This window comes from Chelonus insularis, unplaced genomic scaffold (genome assembly GCF_013357705.1).
Source record: "Chelonus insularis isolate UGA/USDA-ARS -01 unplaced genomic scaffold, ASM1335770v1 contig_3_pilon, whole genome shotgun sequence".
NCBI lineage: Eukaryota > Metazoa > Arthropoda > Insecta > Hymenoptera > Braconidae > Chelonus > Chelonus insularis.
Genome location: NW_023276556.1, coordinates 1727140 through 1745836, shown reverse-complemented (window position 1 = coordinate 1745836; position 18697 = coordinate 1727140). Strand labels below are relative to the sequence as shown.

Sequence of the window (18697 nt, the reverse complement as noted above, 5' to 3'; positions counted from 1 at the left end):
AACCGTTATGTACTTCTATCCACGATGACATATCTCATTAATTTTCATTTTTGTTTCTCATACCTTTACGCTATTTACTTGTAAATATTATCTATTGTGTATTCGATAAAAATATATCTATTGAAGTTATTTATCGTGTAAATTACATTATATAGATTCTCAGTTATTTTTTATGGCAATGTTTGTGGTTTGTTTGAATATCCGATACGGGTTTCTGCATTAAAATATTACGAAAAAAATTGGCTTGAAAAGAATCAATAAATAAAACAAGGAATCCGTTAGCATTTCTTTTACAAGTGACAGTGATTGGGAAACCTATTCACTGAGCCATAAAATTTAATAGCTTTGCTACGTGATCTTAAATTACTTTTAAATATAAAAATCTCGGGCGTATGTGATTTTTATTTGGCTAAATTTCTTTTACTTTATTATGTTATTATTGTAAATTATTGTCCATAAAATGTTTGGGAAAGTGCTTAATCTATTTTATGTATTTGTAAATGTACCGTACAACTAATTGTAATGTTCGAGGCGAGAAGCTTGACGTAAGTCCTCCCGCGTGGATGATTTTGTAACTTAGTATGTTGCAGATAACACGGTTATGCCATAAATTGTTTTTGTTTTTCCTATTTTTCATTTGATGAATCAATAATGTAGTTTCTTGGTATTTGGAATTAGAACTATTATTAATTTTCTTCGCATAAAAAATCAGAAAATTTCTCATTGTTTCTCCGGAAAAATTTTCAATACGTGAGCTATAATAAACTGTAAGCTATAATTGGGTTAAAGGTGAAAAAAGAAAATGAGCACAAGCTGAATAAAATTTTCGTGGGTGACATCAGTTTCCACTTACTGCTCTCATTTGTGGTAACTATAAGTCAGAATAGTAGGGGGAATACACGTGGGAAAATGGTTTTGTTAGATGCGTTGGATACATTAATGACATGACAGCAGTGCGAGTAAACTGAGACCAGAACAAGTAAACCCACAGAAGGTAAAAAAAGAAAAAAAAAAACCGGAAATAGTGGAGGAGGAGGAGGATAAGGTGGTAGGAAGAATTGAGACTTGTGGTGTTCAAAGCATCTAACTCTAGGATAGTGTGAAGAAGGGATTAAACCCCCACTATTTAATATAAGAGCATCCAAGAGAGGTACAGGAACGCAAAGCTACATTGGGGGCGTTCTTCAAGATCTAGCTTCAGTGCAATTCAAGACATCTCCTTAACTTCGTACAATTAACTATTTTGGAGTTTAAAAAATTTCTTCTATTCATCAACTTGAGTTGTTAGTGTTTTTATTTTTTTTTTTTTATTAAAGTGATTTTTTATTTCTATCTTATTTAATTTTTTATTTGTTTTGTTTGGTTTATTGAATATACTTTATTAATTGTTTTTTTTTGTACAGAAAAAAAAATTGACAGTTAAAAGATCTGAAAAGAAGAGATAGTAATAAAGAATGTGAAACTTTTATTTTTTTGAAAAAAAATTCTATCACACGGACATAATGTTTTTGGAGCTGACAACAAAAACTTTACATTTATTACCAAGACTATTGATTACTTTGTAAAGAAAAAACAAGAAAAAAGAATTAGCTGAAGAAGTCAAGGAAAAAAAGAAACGTCAACTTAGTTCCTGCGAATGAATCTCAGCGAAGCAAGAAAATGATCGACATTAAGGAGACTATGAAAGTAAAGAGAGACTATTAGATAGCAGCGGAAATTCTTAATGATGCAAAACTAAAAGGTAAAATAAATAATAGTATTCATTTTAATTACTTCTATTTACTTGACATTAAACCTCTAAACTATTTGTTTATCTAACAGAAAGGAACACGATTTATTAAAAGTAGATGCATTCTAAAAATTGCTCGAGGGTAATAGAATACTATCAACATCCTTTCCAATAGTTTATACACGTGGGTGTATTCAGGATATACTATCGATGCAGCTGCAGGTGAGCTAAATTGAATCTTTTTTAATGCAGCGTTAGAGATATGATTTATATTTTATTTAAATAACGGTAGATCAATAAGCAAAACTAAAATATTTGCCAGCCACTACATTCAGATATCCTGTAATTATATACATTGAAGATACGGAACTTGAAACTCTCATGATTACCTTCTTTCACGCCATGGTCAACTTTTCGCATTTTTCTATGAATTTCTTATTCAACATTAGAGAAATAATTCTACTAGAGATATATACCTGTTCTTGTTCTTATCCGATTTCTTAGAATTATCTCGAGCAACATTTTATGCACAATTAACATATTGAAATGTTTAGGTATAAGTTTTAGCAAATAATGATCAGATAAACACTATTCTCACGTTTGATAAGAGGTTGTCATGTCACTATGTGTAACAATATAATCACAGTATGCTGTGATATCGAGCGAGGGTAGCATGCAAATTTAAAATAACACCGTGCACACGCGGCTTTGAGCTAAGTTGTAGCGGGATTTCTCGCTGATTTATTCATAACAGTCAATCACTCGATGACCATAGAAGAGCATGTCCAATTGGTTCAGTCTGCACGGTATATAATTACGTGTATTGGACGCTCATGAGACTTGAACGGTAATGCTTCCTTTGAAGACACTATCTAGAAACCCGTTAAAATTCCAACGATTATTTGACTAAAGCTTTTTCACGCCGGAAAATTCGTCAATTATATTTTCACGCTGATTTCATCCACCAAGTTGTCGGTATATAAACTTTTCTTCATTCGGCTATAAAAAATTTTATATCTTGAAAGTAGTGACAGAAAGGTGACAGGTAAATTGATGTCATCCGTTTAATGGAAAATGCCAATTCATGTTTTATACTCATTTAAAAGTATGCATTGCTCTAAATATGATTTTTATCCACACTTTTGAATCCATAAAAAGATCATTTACGATCACATAATGCATACTATGCTGTATATTTAAGTAGGTTGGATTTTATACTTCGACATAAAATAAGAATAATTAGGGGATGAGGAGCAAAAAAGTAAAACAAGTTCCGTTCTAGTTGGAGTACTAGTACTTGAGTATTATAAAAAGATAGTTAGAATTACAAAAATCAAGTTTTTTTCAAATGTATTCTTAGTACATCGTTAAGGAGGATGCGTAAAGGTATGATTTCGTCCAGAAAATTCCTGATTTCTCGAATAAGATAAGCAGCGCGAATTATGCAATGCACTCAAGAGAAAACGTGTATGAAACTTTTGCGTGTTTTACTTCATTTTGCTGTATAATTTTTTCATTTATTTTAAAATTGTTGTAATTTATGTAAAAACTTTCATTATCACTATTAAATATATACTTTACCAAGATGCTATATAAAATAAAGTTAGATAAATATTTATTTTGCTCTATAAACTTTCCGTAAAATTAATCGTTCATTAATATTGAATTATTTTTTAAAATAATTTTCTTATTTAACTTTACTTGTACAATATATGGAAATAAGGCGTAAGAATTATTATAAATCTCGAGGGAGTTCCGCTATGTCCCACATAATAGATTTATGATTTCACGTTGAAATTAAAAAAAAAGACAATAATGTTAAAAAAAACTTACTTATCAAGTGATAATGATTAATTGAAAAAATGGTTTGAGATACTTCTTCGTATTGTTTCAATTTCACTATGTTTTTGTTAGTTTTGTTTTTCTCTATTTGTTTTCAAAACAACTAGTGTTCTCATTGTGGGTAGCGTAAAAATGCGGTTACTCGTGAGGAATAACTCCCTCGATTCTATAGTAGATGTTGTGATCACAGGCAATTTAACATTCTCAAGAAATGTATCCTTGTGTACACCGGAGGTCAAGGGTTCATTAATCACGAGGATAAGGATTCGTGTTTTCAGTTAATTTATGATTTCAATACGTTTAATATTCATGCGAAATTTAATTACGGGTTTAGTATTCAAATCTTTCAGTAATTTGCAAATATCGAACGCAGGAAAAACCACGTGGTTCTGTATGATAGTTAATTCCATATCCAGAAGACATGGAACTAATGATATAACGGTAGTAAATCGTGATCGTCCTATGTTATTTATGGTAATAATTAAATTTTTATTTTATAAAAAGTTTTTGCAAAAATTAACTACCACATTGTGTGGGTTTATTTGGAATATAAATGAATCACATTCAAGTTAGCTTATTGTAATTATGATGATGACAGTTCTTAAAAGAATTTCAATACCAATAAACTTTCTAGAATGATCCAGAGTGTGTGTTGATAGCCTTAATTAATTTTATGCTATAATGGGACACTGTATGATTGAATTGATGCAAAAATAATTAAACCTTTTATTTTTGCAGTAGTTTCTAATAAAGGAGAAACTTTCACCATATTTTTATCAATAAATGCAAAACAGTTATTAAAGTATTTCTAGATGATCTTATGATTATTCAGGATCTTATTAAATATTCATCAGGTTATTTATTACTTTCGCACCATCTGCACAGTAATTAATCAAAAACTTTTCAATTAAATGGAAAAAATTGAAATATGTTTTGATTCAACTTATTAGATAAAAATAACCCATCATTGATTACAATATTGATGATCAAAGCCCTGAAAAGCTGACGTATCGATTAAATCAAGATTGATAAAGATACTGGTAATAGGGTTTAGATCTACTAGCTTCAATACCTTCAAGACTGGTTCAAGGACCCTTGTCAGATGTGTTGCTTGTACTTCCTGTCTCTTTGGATCTGACATATTGCTCGATGTGTTCTCCAAGCTCCGTTGAGCTCTTCGGCATGTTACTTAGCATACGTATAGATGAAGGTTATTCAACCCGTCCGTTGGCTCTCTTATATACCATCACTGGCCCCTTGGAATAACGGTTTGGGGATTACTCGGACCTCTTGTGTTCAGGAGAGGTGCGTGCAAGGAAGGTACATGCTGGACACTCGGTCAGCCGTGCACAGTCAGTCGAAACATCGTCCTCCGATTTACTTCAACTTCGATCACGCGTGTGCGGGCGTTTTCGTTTTTATTTTTCTCGTAAAGTTTGTTTGTTTTATTTTCTCGCGCGAATACAGGTTAATTGTTAGTGAAGTGCAAGCGTTTGTCCTTGGTTTTTCATAAATTGTAAGTTGATAACGACTATAATTAGGCTTAAATTAGATAAAATCAAAATTTTTACTTTAAATAATTTTCTTTGGGATTTAGAGCGGGCTTGAGCGTTATACGGAACGACGGTAATTATACGTTCCGTAATTTTAATGACACATCATTTTTAAATACTGTTTATGTAGAACTTTAATGTGATAACGATATCATGTGCATGTTTTAATTCACCCCGTCAATAATGAAGAATACTAAAATTCAGAATAATCAAGTATGAGTCAGTGCTTGCGATAATGTGAGAATCACCCAGGCGATTCTAAATGCTAAATCTCACGATCTAGAATCGCAGTGAACCTTTACATATTTTTTTTATTGCAATTTACCCGATTTATTATCATCTCAACTGCGTATACCTTCTTTGTCCTTTCTAAATCTCTCGTATATTGATGAGTTGTTATATTTAACATATATTTTTAGTTATTATGATTGCATTGAGTTATTTTTTGGTCATAAAAGTCAGATTGAAATTCAAAATTTGAATATAAATACAGATATCGTGAGAGAATTAAGGCGTGACGACGAGACGACACATGCAAAACGGAGCGTCGCAGCTCAGGAACGCCAGTACCGTTACTAGACATTTATTTTAAATAGACAAGAATAAATAGGAAAAATAAATAATTTAAAAGTGATATTAGAAACTCCATGATAATAATTGCATTACAAAAAATATTCTTTCCCGACATTTTTTTGTCAAAAAAAATAATTAATTAAATTTTATTGACTATTTAGTATTTAGTAATGAAAAATACAATATAAATATAAATGAAGGTTTACACTTAGAATAAAAAATTCCACAGACAATGGAAATTATGGTTTACAGGGATTGAATTATAATGAAGCATCAAATTATCAGATCTTTACTGACGTCAAAAAAAAATAATCAAACATTCATATCAGTTAGTGAAGTCAATGCCAAAGCTTTTTAAGGCTTCTAAAACTATTTCTTTTACATATCATATTTTATGCCATTCATACATTTTTTTTTTGTTAGATGTCAATATTATTCTATAATAATATTAATAATTTATATTCGACTATTTAATTAATTGTCTGCATTTATTTCAGTGTGAAAATGCAAGTGACAACGTGTGTGTTATTTTGGGTGCTGTGTGCAGTAACCCAGATTGATGCAAGGCCTCAAGAACTCGGTAAATATTTTGTTTTTAATATTTCTATTTACTTCCAATATACTCTGTTATTATATAAAAGCGATGATTATCATGTTGGATCAATTTCTTTTTTTTTATGTAACTTCCTTGAGGATATCATCAATGATCCTGAAATAATTTTCATTTATTAACGTTTGTTCTTAACCAGTTACTGGAAAAGTTGCATTTAGTATGATTAATCAATAACACAATTTATTGTATTATCGATTACAGTGTAATAATGCGTTGAAAATTACAAGTTTATTAATAAAAAAATGGTATTGCAGGGACATCGGAAGTGACCCGAGCTAATGTGGCAAAAGAAGAAGTTGGCGAAGCATGGAAAAATTTAACAGCAAAACCTGAAGAAGTTCGAAGCAGGTATACAACGTCATCCAGCGATTTGCGAATTCATGAGTTTTATAATCAATTTTATCCCAATCCTTATCCACAAAAGTTTATAAGCAACAATAGCTTTATAACATCTCCTCGACGCTCTCGTCTGCCAAATAATTGGATGGATATCCAGCCAAGTGTTAATACATTGAAAAATAATTCCCAGACTAAATATTCTATTTCCCCAACTTCCCAAAGTATTGATCAAAGTCGTCTTCTTCATCGTGTCAAATCGAACCATTCTAGTAATATTAATTTTCACACTCGATTAAATAGTGTTCAAAAAACAAAGGTTAAAAATTCGTTTCGCACAACTACAAAGCCTCCCGCCACAAAAAAACCTCAAGTGGTCAAAAAACCAAGCTTACCTGTAATTCGAGGAACTGTTGATTTACCAAAAGCAAAGCCAGTGAATTTATTGAAAATAAAAAAGGTTGGTAAAGTTAACAAAACAGTTTCCCATAAACCTTCGATAAAAAATACATTAAATCCAACAGCGCATTTGAAGAATTGGCCTAATAGTCCTATTGAAAGTGCTGAGGATTTGATGAACTATCAAAGTTATACTTCATATCAAGATGAGATCGAAAAAGAACCAGTCGTATCTTCAAAACCTAGACCCGAAAAACCAGTTTCTTCAAATTATGTTAAGGTGATTACACAAAATTTGGAGTCAGGTTCTTTTAATTCTAGTACTGTTCATCCAAATTTATTGATGCAACCTAATGTTCAAGAAATTATTAAATGGCTTCAAATTCCATCTCACACAACTTTATCTAGTGATAAACAAAAAATTGTTGTCCCAAAACCAACAACTGTTGTCCCTGATACTTTCTCATATGATTTCGATTCATCTTTTAATCCTAATAAACCGTTAACCGTTGACGATTATGAGAGTCTCAATGATTTTGTTCTTCCTGACATAACATCAACAGATATAAATCATCATTATATACCTTCGATGATTTATACAACTCCAGAATCCACAACTTTAATTAGCTCACCCTTAACTTTTGTCAATGAAGAGATTATTGATATTGCAAATGAAAAAAGGCCAGTCTTCAGGCCTATTTCTGAAGTTTCTCAAAATACTGTTGTTCATATAATTAACCCTCTATCTAAAAAACCAAATGTGACCATCAATAAAGGTCAAGAATCTGAAAAAAATAACACTAATGTGCCACCAAATGTCCACATAATGTTCGTCAATCGTAATGATACAAAATTTCCAGATAATTCTGATGATATCCCCACAGGTTCTGATTGTCCAATAATACAAATAAATTCAATTACTAAAGTTAATAATACTATTCAAAGTAAAGAAGGATGTACAGATCTTAATATAATTATTAACTCACAACTTCTTAATACGTTTGATATAGGATCAAATTTAGATGAAAATGGACAAGATAAATTTGCTGAAAATCAAGGAACAGTTTCTACTGTTATTTCTACTAATAATGATCCAACTACTTCTGGTAATAATCCTAGTACAAATATAAATCAAAATGATGGTAGTGATGTCACGAAAGATCCTGCAAGTATTGAAACTGGTATTAGTCAAGAGAATTTTTTTGAATATGATGGTACAGTAGAGGAAGATGTTGCTGATTCTCCAGAAAGTTCTGGTCCTTCTGGAATGACAAGTTCTTCTGAGCAAAACTTAATAAATGATTCTGCAGCCAGTGAAAGTAATAATCCTTCTGGTGCTTCCTCAGATGGTATTCCTATTTCTGGTGGGTCTGGAGAAACTGTAGGTCAATCGAGTGATGGAGTTGCAAGTTCTTCAGGATCGCTTCCAAGTCTTCCAGGACTTCCAAATTTGGGAAATCCTTTATCTAATGTTGGAGGTAGTGGTGGCAGTGGTGGTAGTACGGCTGCTGACGAAACTTCTATTGTCCCTGTTACAAATGAAGACGATGAAGATGATGATTATGATTTTAGTTTATCTGGTATTATGGATGGAATAGCTAACATTTTCACTTATCTAACCGTCTTAAATCCTGTAAATTATGGAATGTTTAGTCTGGCAGCGGCACCTTTTGCAGCATTGGCTGCAGGAGTTCTTGGTATTGCTGCTATATTTTTCCCTTGGGCTTTTACTCGCGGTTTTGGTTTTGCTCGTACTTATGATCAAGTTCATATGAAATATAGACCAAATATTGAACAAGTTGTTAAACAATCAATTCATCATTATCAAACATTTCCTGAATGGAAAAGTAGACGAAAGAAGTGTAGTAGGAGATGATTTTCATATAAATTAGTAGAATTTTATGTGTGCTGATACATAAGACATATCTATTTTATATTATTTATTTATTTATTTATTTATTATCCTTATGAATAGTATTGTAGTGTAAAAAAAAACTTGATTGTATTTTCACTATTTTTTTTACTTTAGATTTTAACATTTTAGGGCATTAATCAACGCATGATTTTTTGTATTACTAATAAAAAATTATAAATAATAATTATTGTCATTTTTTATGGTACTTTTTTGAAATATTATATTTAAATAAACGAAATTAATTAATAAATTGGTAAGTAAACATTTCTTATGTTTTTCCTGCTTTTTTACTTATTTTGAAACCTTATACTGTTAATAATTATTTAGCAAACTTACACTATATTATTAATAATTATAATGAAGCCATTAATTAACTTACTTTCTCCTGAATATTCTTTATTTCATAATTTTGTGATTAAACGTCTCTTAAATATACAAGTTCTTTAAAAGTGTATTTCTCTTTGATATCCTTATTAACATTAATTATTTATTATTACAGGAGTAATACATCAAATGAACGTGATATAAAAGGATTACAACAAATGGATCAGTCCTTAAGAACTGTCACAACTCAATTATTAAATGTTTCTACTTCTGACGAATCAACTACTTCAGAAGATAAAAAAATGGATGATATTGAATCTAAATTAAATTTATTAATTAAAAACCCCGATAGTTATATAAAAGATACTCATTCTAGCCGTGAAAATTCAAATAAAAAAACTAACGAAGTTCCTTCTAGTGTAACTTCAACTTATCGAAGGCCCGGAAATTCAAAATTTTCTGCATTTGAAATGAGTCATCCTGGTCAAGCAATGGCAATGACAGAAGAAGAACTTGAGCGAGAATTATTGAATTCTCGTATATCTATGAATAAAAATCCGACAACTCCTGGAGGTATTTCTACTTGGATTCTTTTGAATCCCCCTAGTACTACTTCAAGACCCACGGATGTCAAAAATCATATGAGTAAACCTACAGAAATCAAACCTACTTCAACTCCAATAAAATCAACTCCATCAACCATGAAAATTGAAACGACTTTGAAAGCTGATTTAAAAACTACTCATGCAACTATTTATCATAGTGCCAATAATTTTAAAAGTACTGTAAGTACTTTAAAAATGGAAAAATTAACAACAGTTGATTCATATACTACTCCTAAATTAACAGAATCTGTTGAGAATAAGTTTACTACGTCAGTTACAATGGATCCCACGACAACAACTAATAATGATATTAATAAAGGAGAAGCAGGAACAAAAACACCGAAATCCACAGTTTCTCCTATTCGAACTACACTGAGATCCACTTACACAACACCTAAATCAACTACTGTTGTCTCCAAAACCACGACTATGAAGGTCATACGACCAAATCAACTAAATAGACCTTCAAAACCTGTGAGAAAACCAACTACTAAGCCCGACGGAATAAAAAGTACTGTCAATGCTACTTCTAAAATTGAAAAAGTCACTTTTAAACCAATTCAAACAATCAGTCCAACCGAACCAGAGAAGCCAATGTTTATATCAAAAATTCAAGCATCTTTGAAAACTGAAACTGATCATGAAAATTCAATTAGCACATCCACATCTTCAACAGTAACAAACTCTAAGAAAGAAAATACTGGATTGAATAATACATCTTCAAACACTACTCAAGTGATAGGAAAAGGAAAACCTGTTAAAACAAGTGTCTTAAAAGTACAACTAAGGAAACCAGTTGACAGTCCGACTACGATTGAAATCGAGCCCATACAAGTGAATGCTCCAGTTTTAACGATTGAAAAAGTTGATGATATAAAGAAAGAAAGTAAAATCAATTCCCATTCTTTTGAATTTGATAATACTAAAATTGATGTTAAATTGGATTATAATCCTAAACTGACAAAAGTTGCTGAGACGTCAACAGAAACTTCTACTTCAACTATCACGACAACAACGAAGAGACCTAAACATACAAAAAGGAAAAAGAATAAAAATCGAAGACGCAAACCATCTTCAACAACTACTACTACGACACTTAATCCAATTTCCACTCTAGACTCATTGATTTTTTCAGATACAGAAAATCGTGAAGTACCAATGACTGGAACTGAAGTTACTGATACATCAATTCAAGAATCAAAAATAGTTTCAGAGACGAATAAACCTTCAAATAGCACGAAGAATAAGAAGAAACAGCCAACTTCAAATCAATTTGGTACTCAGATATATAATTTCTTTAGCAGAGAAGTCATGCCTAGTGTTGGAGTTATGTCTCTAGTTGGATTAGGTCTTGGCCTAGCTTCGTATTTCCTCTATCCATTTGGAGGAGCAATTGCGAGAAGAAATTACGAAGTAGAACCTAATTACAAGTATAATATGAATGAATATGGTGGTAATTATGGTCAAAGCGAAGAGGAAGTACTGTCTAAAGTCTTCCAAGGCATGAATACTGATAGTAAATATGGAGGAATGAAAGATTATGGGAAGAATTATTACAGATACCAAATTGTTGATGGAGCTTATAACGATAATTCTTATACAACAAGAAAAAATGTTCCTCCAGGATATCTAACATCTTCTGTACCAGTCTATAAACCTCATAATACTCCCAGTTATTATAATGCCTATCATAGAAATACCGATTTCAAATTATATCCAGATTTATCGACAACACCTAATTATTATGATAGACAAACTAAGACACATTTAATTAATAGTCCTATTAATAATGATCGTCAATTTGTTATTGGAAATATACCTCCAGAGTATTCTTATGAAATAAATAGTAAGAGTGAACCAAAAAATAATCACCATAATGAAAATAAAAATATTAAAAATGAAAGTACTGGCAATAATGATAATAACAATAATCAGAATATAAAATTGGACATAACTACTCCATTAACAACGACAGAAAGCGTTCAGTCAGATTTCGAAAAACAAATTGCTCAGAATTTACAGTTTGTTAAAAATCCGTTGAATATTCCTTCTACTTTTCCACAAACAGAAGCTATGGCTCTGAAGGCAAATGAAGCATATGAAGAGATTGAAATTACTCCGACTGCTGTAGCTGTTGAACATGGACCAAGATCATTAAAATTAGAAAGGCTTGAAGATAATAAAGATGTAAAAATTCGAAGAAAAAGAGATTCAGTGATTCAACAAATACCTACTAGGAGAGAAATACAGAATGAAGAACATGAAGAAGATTTAAGTAATGAAATTTTGGATATTATCGATTCAGCTATATCTACTGAATTTCCAATGATGTTTGGAAGTGATGACAAGTATGACTTAATATTGGATAAAAAAGTAACAAAGAAACAAAATGAAATAGAGAATGAAGTTATTAATAAAACGCCACATGAGAAGAAACCAACTCTAATGGATGTAATTACTACTCCTAAAACAGAAGAAAAGAATGTTGACGATGAGAAAAAAAATGTAAGTGGTGAAAATGAACATTCTATATCACCAACAACAATTTTATTTAATTCTGAATCCAATTCCACAACTCCGATTACTACACTTTCTTCTTCTGGGACAAAGGATGTTAATTTATTGCAATTAAATGATACTCTTGAATTAGGAGAAAAAGATTTCAATGTCACGAAAATAAGCATAACAACGCCTAAACCTACACAAGAGAAATTTAATTTGTTTAGTTTTGTTAAAACGTTAGCTGAAGTTAAATTGAGGCTTGGAATAACTTTATTAAAACATGCGAGTGAAAACTTTGCTAAATATCTTGGAAATATTCAGAAAAAATTAAATGGGGAATAATAATGTTTTCTTTTTTACGATGACTGATTTTTATCACGAGTTAAGTTTGTATTGCACGAATTGCCAATTTTAAGTCCTATCCTACTTTCATAATACCTTCTTTTCGAAATTTTTAAGAAATAATTAAAAATAATAATATACAATGTTCATTTATTTTTTGAAAATTTCGATAGGATTCGTTTGGTTTATATTGTTTAAGAATACTTATAACGAGATTAATTAGCTTGTTTGTTCATTATTTTAATAAAATAATGGTCAATTGAATAATTTATTGTAAAATATCATATATTTTATATATAAATATTCATCTGTAATATTAAAAAATGCTTATTTGTGTATTTTGTAAATAAAATAATAAATTACAACAATGTATTTTTTAAATCGAAAATAATTTCTTTTTATTCTTGAAAAATGTTATAAAAAATGCAAAAATATTACAACATATAAATCTTTGTGTTTATAATAAATAATTTAAATAACAACGATAATAAATAATCAATAATAAAAACAAATAACTGTGACTCGTATAAAAATTTAAAAAGCTACAATCGAGTCTTTAATATAACTAATATAATTATATAAATAATAAAAAATTATTATATAATCGACTGAACCCGAAAAATTCTTCCAAAAATGATAAAATTTATTCTCGACGTTTATAAAAAAACTCTGTGAATTTCATTTGGTCTAGAGAACGTTTCTTTCGACCTAACATAATAGGAATCATCATGGCCATGGTAGCAGGTAACATTCCAGCACTAACAGCAGCCAAAACCGCTGAATTCGATGGTCTAGCACCGACACCACGTGTCACAGGTCTTTTCTTAATTACTGAAGCAAAATTACTACCAATCAATGAATTACTTCCTAGTAATGCATTACTCCCTAGTAATGTACTACTACTAGTACTTGTAGCTTCAGCTAATAATTTTGCAGCTTCATATTCCCTTCGGCTTTCTTCGACAGTCTTGAACGTTTTCTCGACCTCAAGTAGTCCTCCATGGGATGTCGTAGTGTTTGTACCATTTATGGAAGGCAGGACAGTCAATCTTACCTAAGTTTTATTAAATTTCACGTTGAATTGGGATAAGATGGGCTGAAGACCAGGTTTTTTTACTTGGACCTCGTGATGGCAATCATTCATACAAAATAAGCGAGAAAGGAGTAAAGAAAAGAAGAAGTTAAATTCTGCTGTTATTTAAATCCGACCAACCTGTCGTTTAGATGATACCACTTCGACAGCAGGATCAGGTCTTTCACCCCTGGGCAATTTACTCACGGTCCCGTTCCCATGATACGTCGTATCTCCATTCGAATTATATTTCAGAGATCTTTGGCGTGAGTAGCCACGATTGGTTGATAAAAGTACCCATTGACCATCACCACTAGATGGGTGAGATGGTGGATACCGATTTTCATATTCGTATTGTCCTGAAAAATGTGGTCGGTTGGGTCGTGAGAAAGTTGGCTTTTCGTAGCTATCATATTTGTGTGGATAGTTTGATCCTGGCCAGTTATTATTAGCTTCTTCGTACGATTCTGTATCGTATCTGTCGTTGAAAGACGAGTAAGTTGGTCTTGTTACTTGATCGTACTTGTCCCAGTCGCTTACTGGAAAGTTAGATGGTCTGTCATCGGTTATAATGATATCACTATGAGGTCGATGAGCATTTGCAAAATCGTCCCATGGTGAACTTGGTTTTTCTGGGGGCCATTTCTGTGCCTGGCCTGGATTTGAGTCGTAATAATTGTTTGGGTAAGACGGTCGCGTTGATGGTCTTAGTTTCTCAGATTGAAAATCTGACAAATGTGGTTTTTGTTTGTCGTACCTAAAAGAATAAATTTAAATAAATTATTTTCCCAAATAGATTAAAAAATATGAGTGAAAGAACGATTATTACCATGATTTATTATTATCAAAAGGTGGTCTAGAAGAATAATCTGATGTCCAAGGTTTAGAATTACTCAATTTATTATCCCATTTATTATCACTCCATGGTCGTTGTGAATTGGGATTTGCTTGCCATTTAGATATTTTACTTTTGGACCATGGAATAGCTTCCAGTGTAACCCATCCATTTCGATTATCATTATGATTTTGATTGTGAAATTTATTTCTTTTTATTGTATCATTTAATTGCTATTAAAAGTGTAAAATAACAATTATTTACAAGATTTGAATATCATCATCCTATAAAATTGAATCGTATTGAAATACCTCAAGTGATATTGTAGATCCATTAATTGTTATGAAATCTTCAGTAGAAGTCGAAATTTCAGAGCTACTAGCATCAACATCAGAAGCAGTTATAGATGATTCTTTGGTTGTTTCATAGGAATAAGGAAATTCATTTGGATCGGTCGTACTTCTTATTTTATTAGCATATTCTCCAAGAAACTTGTTCAACACGTTTGGATCGAACGTAGAAGCTTCAATAAACGAGTTTCGCCGCTGTTGATTCGCTTTCAGTATTTCTCGAATCACAGATGCATCATCAACATTATGAAAGGCTCGAACTTTATCATCCTGAATATTCCTGGTTTTATTTATTATTTCTGATGATGGAATTTGTGTTTCTTTGGTGTTTAACTTGACAAAGTATTTTGTATCGGCGTTAGATTCTTTTAAGACCAAGATTATCATAAATAAAATAATCATTATTGGACTTTTCCACGCCATCTAAGTAAAAAAAAATACAAATTCAATTTTTTCAAAACTTTTGGTATAAAACTGTTAACTTAGATCTCTATGCAAATCACAAAGCACTGACCGTTAATGAATATTGAAGCTCCAACTTTCGCGTACGTTGTTCAACTCAAGTACGCGAAGATTACATAAACAATAAACTTCCTTAGCGCATACACTTGTTCTTGATCTTGTCTTATTACTGCAGCAGTGACCTTAACTGTTCAAGGTTTGAGATTACTCTGGGTCTGGGTCTATGTCCTCGTTTGCTTTTAATCCAAATCCCCACTTCGTTGCACAAGTGGTCCATTTTCTATCTTGCTTTCTCATACCTAGTGATTGTGTCTCCGTTAAATCTAATAATCAAGAGAGCGCACACTCACTCTTTCATTTATTTCTGCATTCTCTCCTTCTAATATTGTGCTATTGTTTTATCTTGCGATTATTCATCTTTACGCCTCAATAGCTGACCTTTTGGCTCAAGAGAATGGACGAAACACGTGATGAGAAACTATAAAAATCATACTGATTTTTTTCATTTTTTTATCGCCAGTATAATTTTCAGTATAAAGAAAAATAATAATAGTTAAAATTTTATTAGTTTTAAGAATATTTTTGTTCAATTTTATTTGACATACAATAATGTTGAATCGTCATCGTCATGGTCTAATTATTGTAATGGCAGCTGGATATCGTATAGAATCTGCTGTCAGAGATATTTACGAGAGTCATTTATGAGACAACTCTCTTAAAAATTTTTTGCTTTATCATATTACTCTCTGACATGGAGTCTTCATTAAAAATAAATGTTTCATATTTTAAGCAATGCCCATCACAAATACTCCCAATAGACTCTTCTATTATATTATGTGGCCGAAACCACTTTGTCATGGTTAAGAAATAATTTGAACCTTTAAACCGGATAATGATGACATTACTATAAACCAGAAGAGTGATTTGTAATTTAGAAAAACATCCTATCACGTTTATTTATTTTCTCTCTTAGATGTATCTATGAAGCAGACCAATTTCCCTTGCAACATATAAAGTTTAAATATTACTTTTCACTATGTGACATTTTCAATTACTTGTTTTTCTTTTTCTATGTGCTTAAGCAAGTAGGACATATTTATAGAAGAGAAAGAAGAAAAAGTGAAATCCAAGAAGATCCAAAGAAACACTTTAAGTACGCACTTTGAACTCGCTTTCTGTACTAAACGTGCGTATCCAATTTACACCTTTGTTACATCCGGGAAAGTTGTGAATGCTCATTAGTAGGGCAGATCTTGATATTAATCAATTATATTCATCTAAGCCATTGCCAAAGATAAGAATTGCAATCACAAAGTTGATCATTTAACAATAAGTGTAAGTTCTCTATGAGTCGTGACTTTTTCTTTGCCATATAAATCATTTTTATCTTCTTCTTACAACTGGTCGAGAAACTGGATTAATCATGATGATCCTTGATTCCTTTGTTTTCTGCAATAAAAATATAGAGTTTTTATTGTTAGAGAAACTTGGATACTAATAAAATTGAAGGTTAAAAAATGCATTTAAAAAAAGGTATTTTATGAGTAACAATTTTCGATACTTTTTCAATAGTTTGTTTCCGTGCTAAGTGCATCATTGAAGCAATTCTTGAGTGCACGATCTGGCCTACTCAACCCTAGGAATTAGGTCACACCACCGTGATTACTACAAAAAGCGCGTTTGCGGTGCCAATGCTACTTTCATTGTCGGCTAGTCTACTTACTTTATTAATGCGAATGCTAGAGGAAAACGATTCTTCTTTATTCACGTAAGAGAAATACAAATCTCTTGCTTGACCAGTCGATGATGAGTGAAGGAAAAAAAATAAGTAAAACAAATAAAAGTTAACAAAGTAAAAGATATAACAATAAGGAAAAACTTTCTAGCGAAATTTTGCTGACTTGACCTGGTTTTAGGTGTTTCATGACCAGTTATTCTGTTTTTCATTATTTTTAAATTATTTTACAGAAAATTATTTCTTAAACATCATGATTAACAAACAAAGAAACAATGTGAGACCTTTTTTTGGTGTTAAGTTATGTTAGCATGATGCAGCAACAAATTTTGAACTACTCGAACTAAATGTTAAAAGAAGACACATTTACGCTCAGACGAACGTTTTTCATGTTAAACAACTAGAGTGGACAACGATTAAGATGCATTATGATATTTGATGTGCTTCACGCTTTTTAGAAACTTGTACTTCATGAGGAATAAAGTGGAGAGAAGGTACAAGACCCGGTTTAGTTCTTGAGTTTACTTAACAATAGAAACATGCTTTTTTTGTCTCTCGTTAGTCTTATAAATTATTGTTAATGGCTCAGTTGTACTTTTTACTCATCTCTATATTATTTATTACATTGTTCACTGAGTGAAAAAACATTATATCTGGATAAAACTGTAAAAAATTAATATATCAAGATGCAGCATATTCTATTATTGAATATATTTACCATAATTTTATTTATACTTATTCGTAGTGTTGTGTGTAATGAAAATGCCTCAGTTTCAACTTCAGAATTTTTGAATTTGAGAGAAGTGCCAGACAACGAAATGTCGAATGTTCAAAGTATTTCATTTCCTAGTAACAATGATACTCAATCGACTGCCTTGAATAATACTCCAAGGAATAAATTTAAAAGTTCTCCGCAAGTTCATGAGACTAATTTTAAACCAAGTATTCATTTAGGTGAAATAAAAAATCCATGTGATCATCAAGTAAGAAAAGCTCAGCCCACTCCATTTAATCATGTGTCACATGTTCAGTTTGATAATTCAGTCAACGTTGAGCCTGATAAAGGAACAGTAGTGCTTCATCCTCAGCCATCAACATCAAATCCAGTAAAATTCTATTCAGATACTGACAGTCGATATGTAGCTTCAACAGCAGTTGAGCATCAAGATTCACACAATCCTTACCATCATGGTTACCAAGAAGGTTACATATCTATCGACACTGCTCCTCAGGTTACTCACACTTCTTCTTATCAGGCTCCACAGCCTGCTTCAATTCATTATGAAGTTGAACAATCACATCCGCATCAACATCAGCACCAACATCATTATGCTGAATCTCCTGTTTTACAAAATGTGTATACAAAACCCGTAAAATATGAACCTGCTGAACCAGTTCATTATCACTACGGTTACGCTTCACCTGCAGCACATGAAGATGTTGGAAATTATCATGAATCTCCTACGTCTTCTTTTCAATCTTACTATCTTCATCCAAGTCATCACGAAAC

General features: G+C 31.4%; 2 protein-coding genes across 2 annotated transcripts; one reads left to right on the top strand and one right to left on the bottom strand.

Annotated features, from left to right (window-relative positions):
* The first annotated feature begins 1411 nt into the window (after window positions 1-1411).
* LOC118068305 (uncharacterized) lies at window positions 1412-12941 on the top strand. The gene is made up of 5 exons (XM_035085605.1): window positions 1412-1741; window positions 1822-1951; window positions 6195-6277; window positions 6565-8917; window positions 9460-12941. The coding sequence occupies exons 3-5, from the start codon at window positions 6202-6204 to the stop codon at window positions 12731-12733; spliced, it is 5703 nt and encodes a 1900-aa protein (XP_034941496.1). The 5' UTR covers window positions 1412-1741; window positions 1822-1951; window positions 6195-6201; the 3' UTR covers window positions 12734-12941.
* Window positions 12942-13347: 406 nt separating this feature from the next.
* On the bottom strand, window positions 13348-18288 carry LOC118068398 (uncharacterized). The gene is made up of 6 exons (XM_035085767.1): window positions 17906-18288; window positions 15505-16901; window positions 14952-15413; window positions 14635-14873; window positions 13947-14562; window positions 13348-13787 (listed from the first exon to the last, which is right to left on the bottom strand). Exons 3-6 carry the CDS (start codon window positions 15411-15413, stop codon window positions 13377-13379), a joined length of 1728 nt encoding a protein of 575 aa, XP_034941658.1. The 5' UTR covers window positions 15505-16901; window positions 17906-18288; the 3' UTR covers window positions 13348-13376.
* Window positions 18289-18697: the final 409 nt, after the last annotated feature.

What these genes read in the sequence shown, in the direction of transcription:
- LOC118068305 (XM_035085605.1), top strand. Translation starts at nt 6,202, where the DNA reads ATGCAAGTGACAACGTGTGTGTTATTTTGGGTGCTGTGTGCAGTAACC. An exon ending in TGCAAGGCCTCAAGAACTCG is followed by an intron (nt 6,278 to 6,564) that starts GTAAATATTTTG and finishes ATGGTATTGCAG; the next exon opens with GGACATCGGAAGTGACCCGA. An exon ending in CGAAAGAAGTGTAGTAGGAG is followed by an intron (nt 8,918 to 9,459) that starts ATGATTTTCATA and finishes TTATTATTACAG; the next exon opens with GAGTAATACATCAAATGAAC.
- LOC118068398 (XM_035085767.1), bottom strand. Translation starts at nt 15,413, where the DNA reads ATGGCGTGGAAAAGTCCAATAATGATTATTTTATTTATGATAATCTTG. An exon ending in TTTGATAATAATAAATCATG is followed by an intron (nt 14,563 to 14,634) that starts GTAATAATCGTT and finishes TTATTCTTTTAG; the next exon opens with GTACGACAAACAAAAACCAC. An exon ending in TGGTATCATCTAAACGACAG is followed by an intron (nt 13,788 to 13,946) that starts GTTGGTCGGATT and finishes AATAAAACTTAG; the next exon opens with GTAAGATTGACTGTCCTGCC.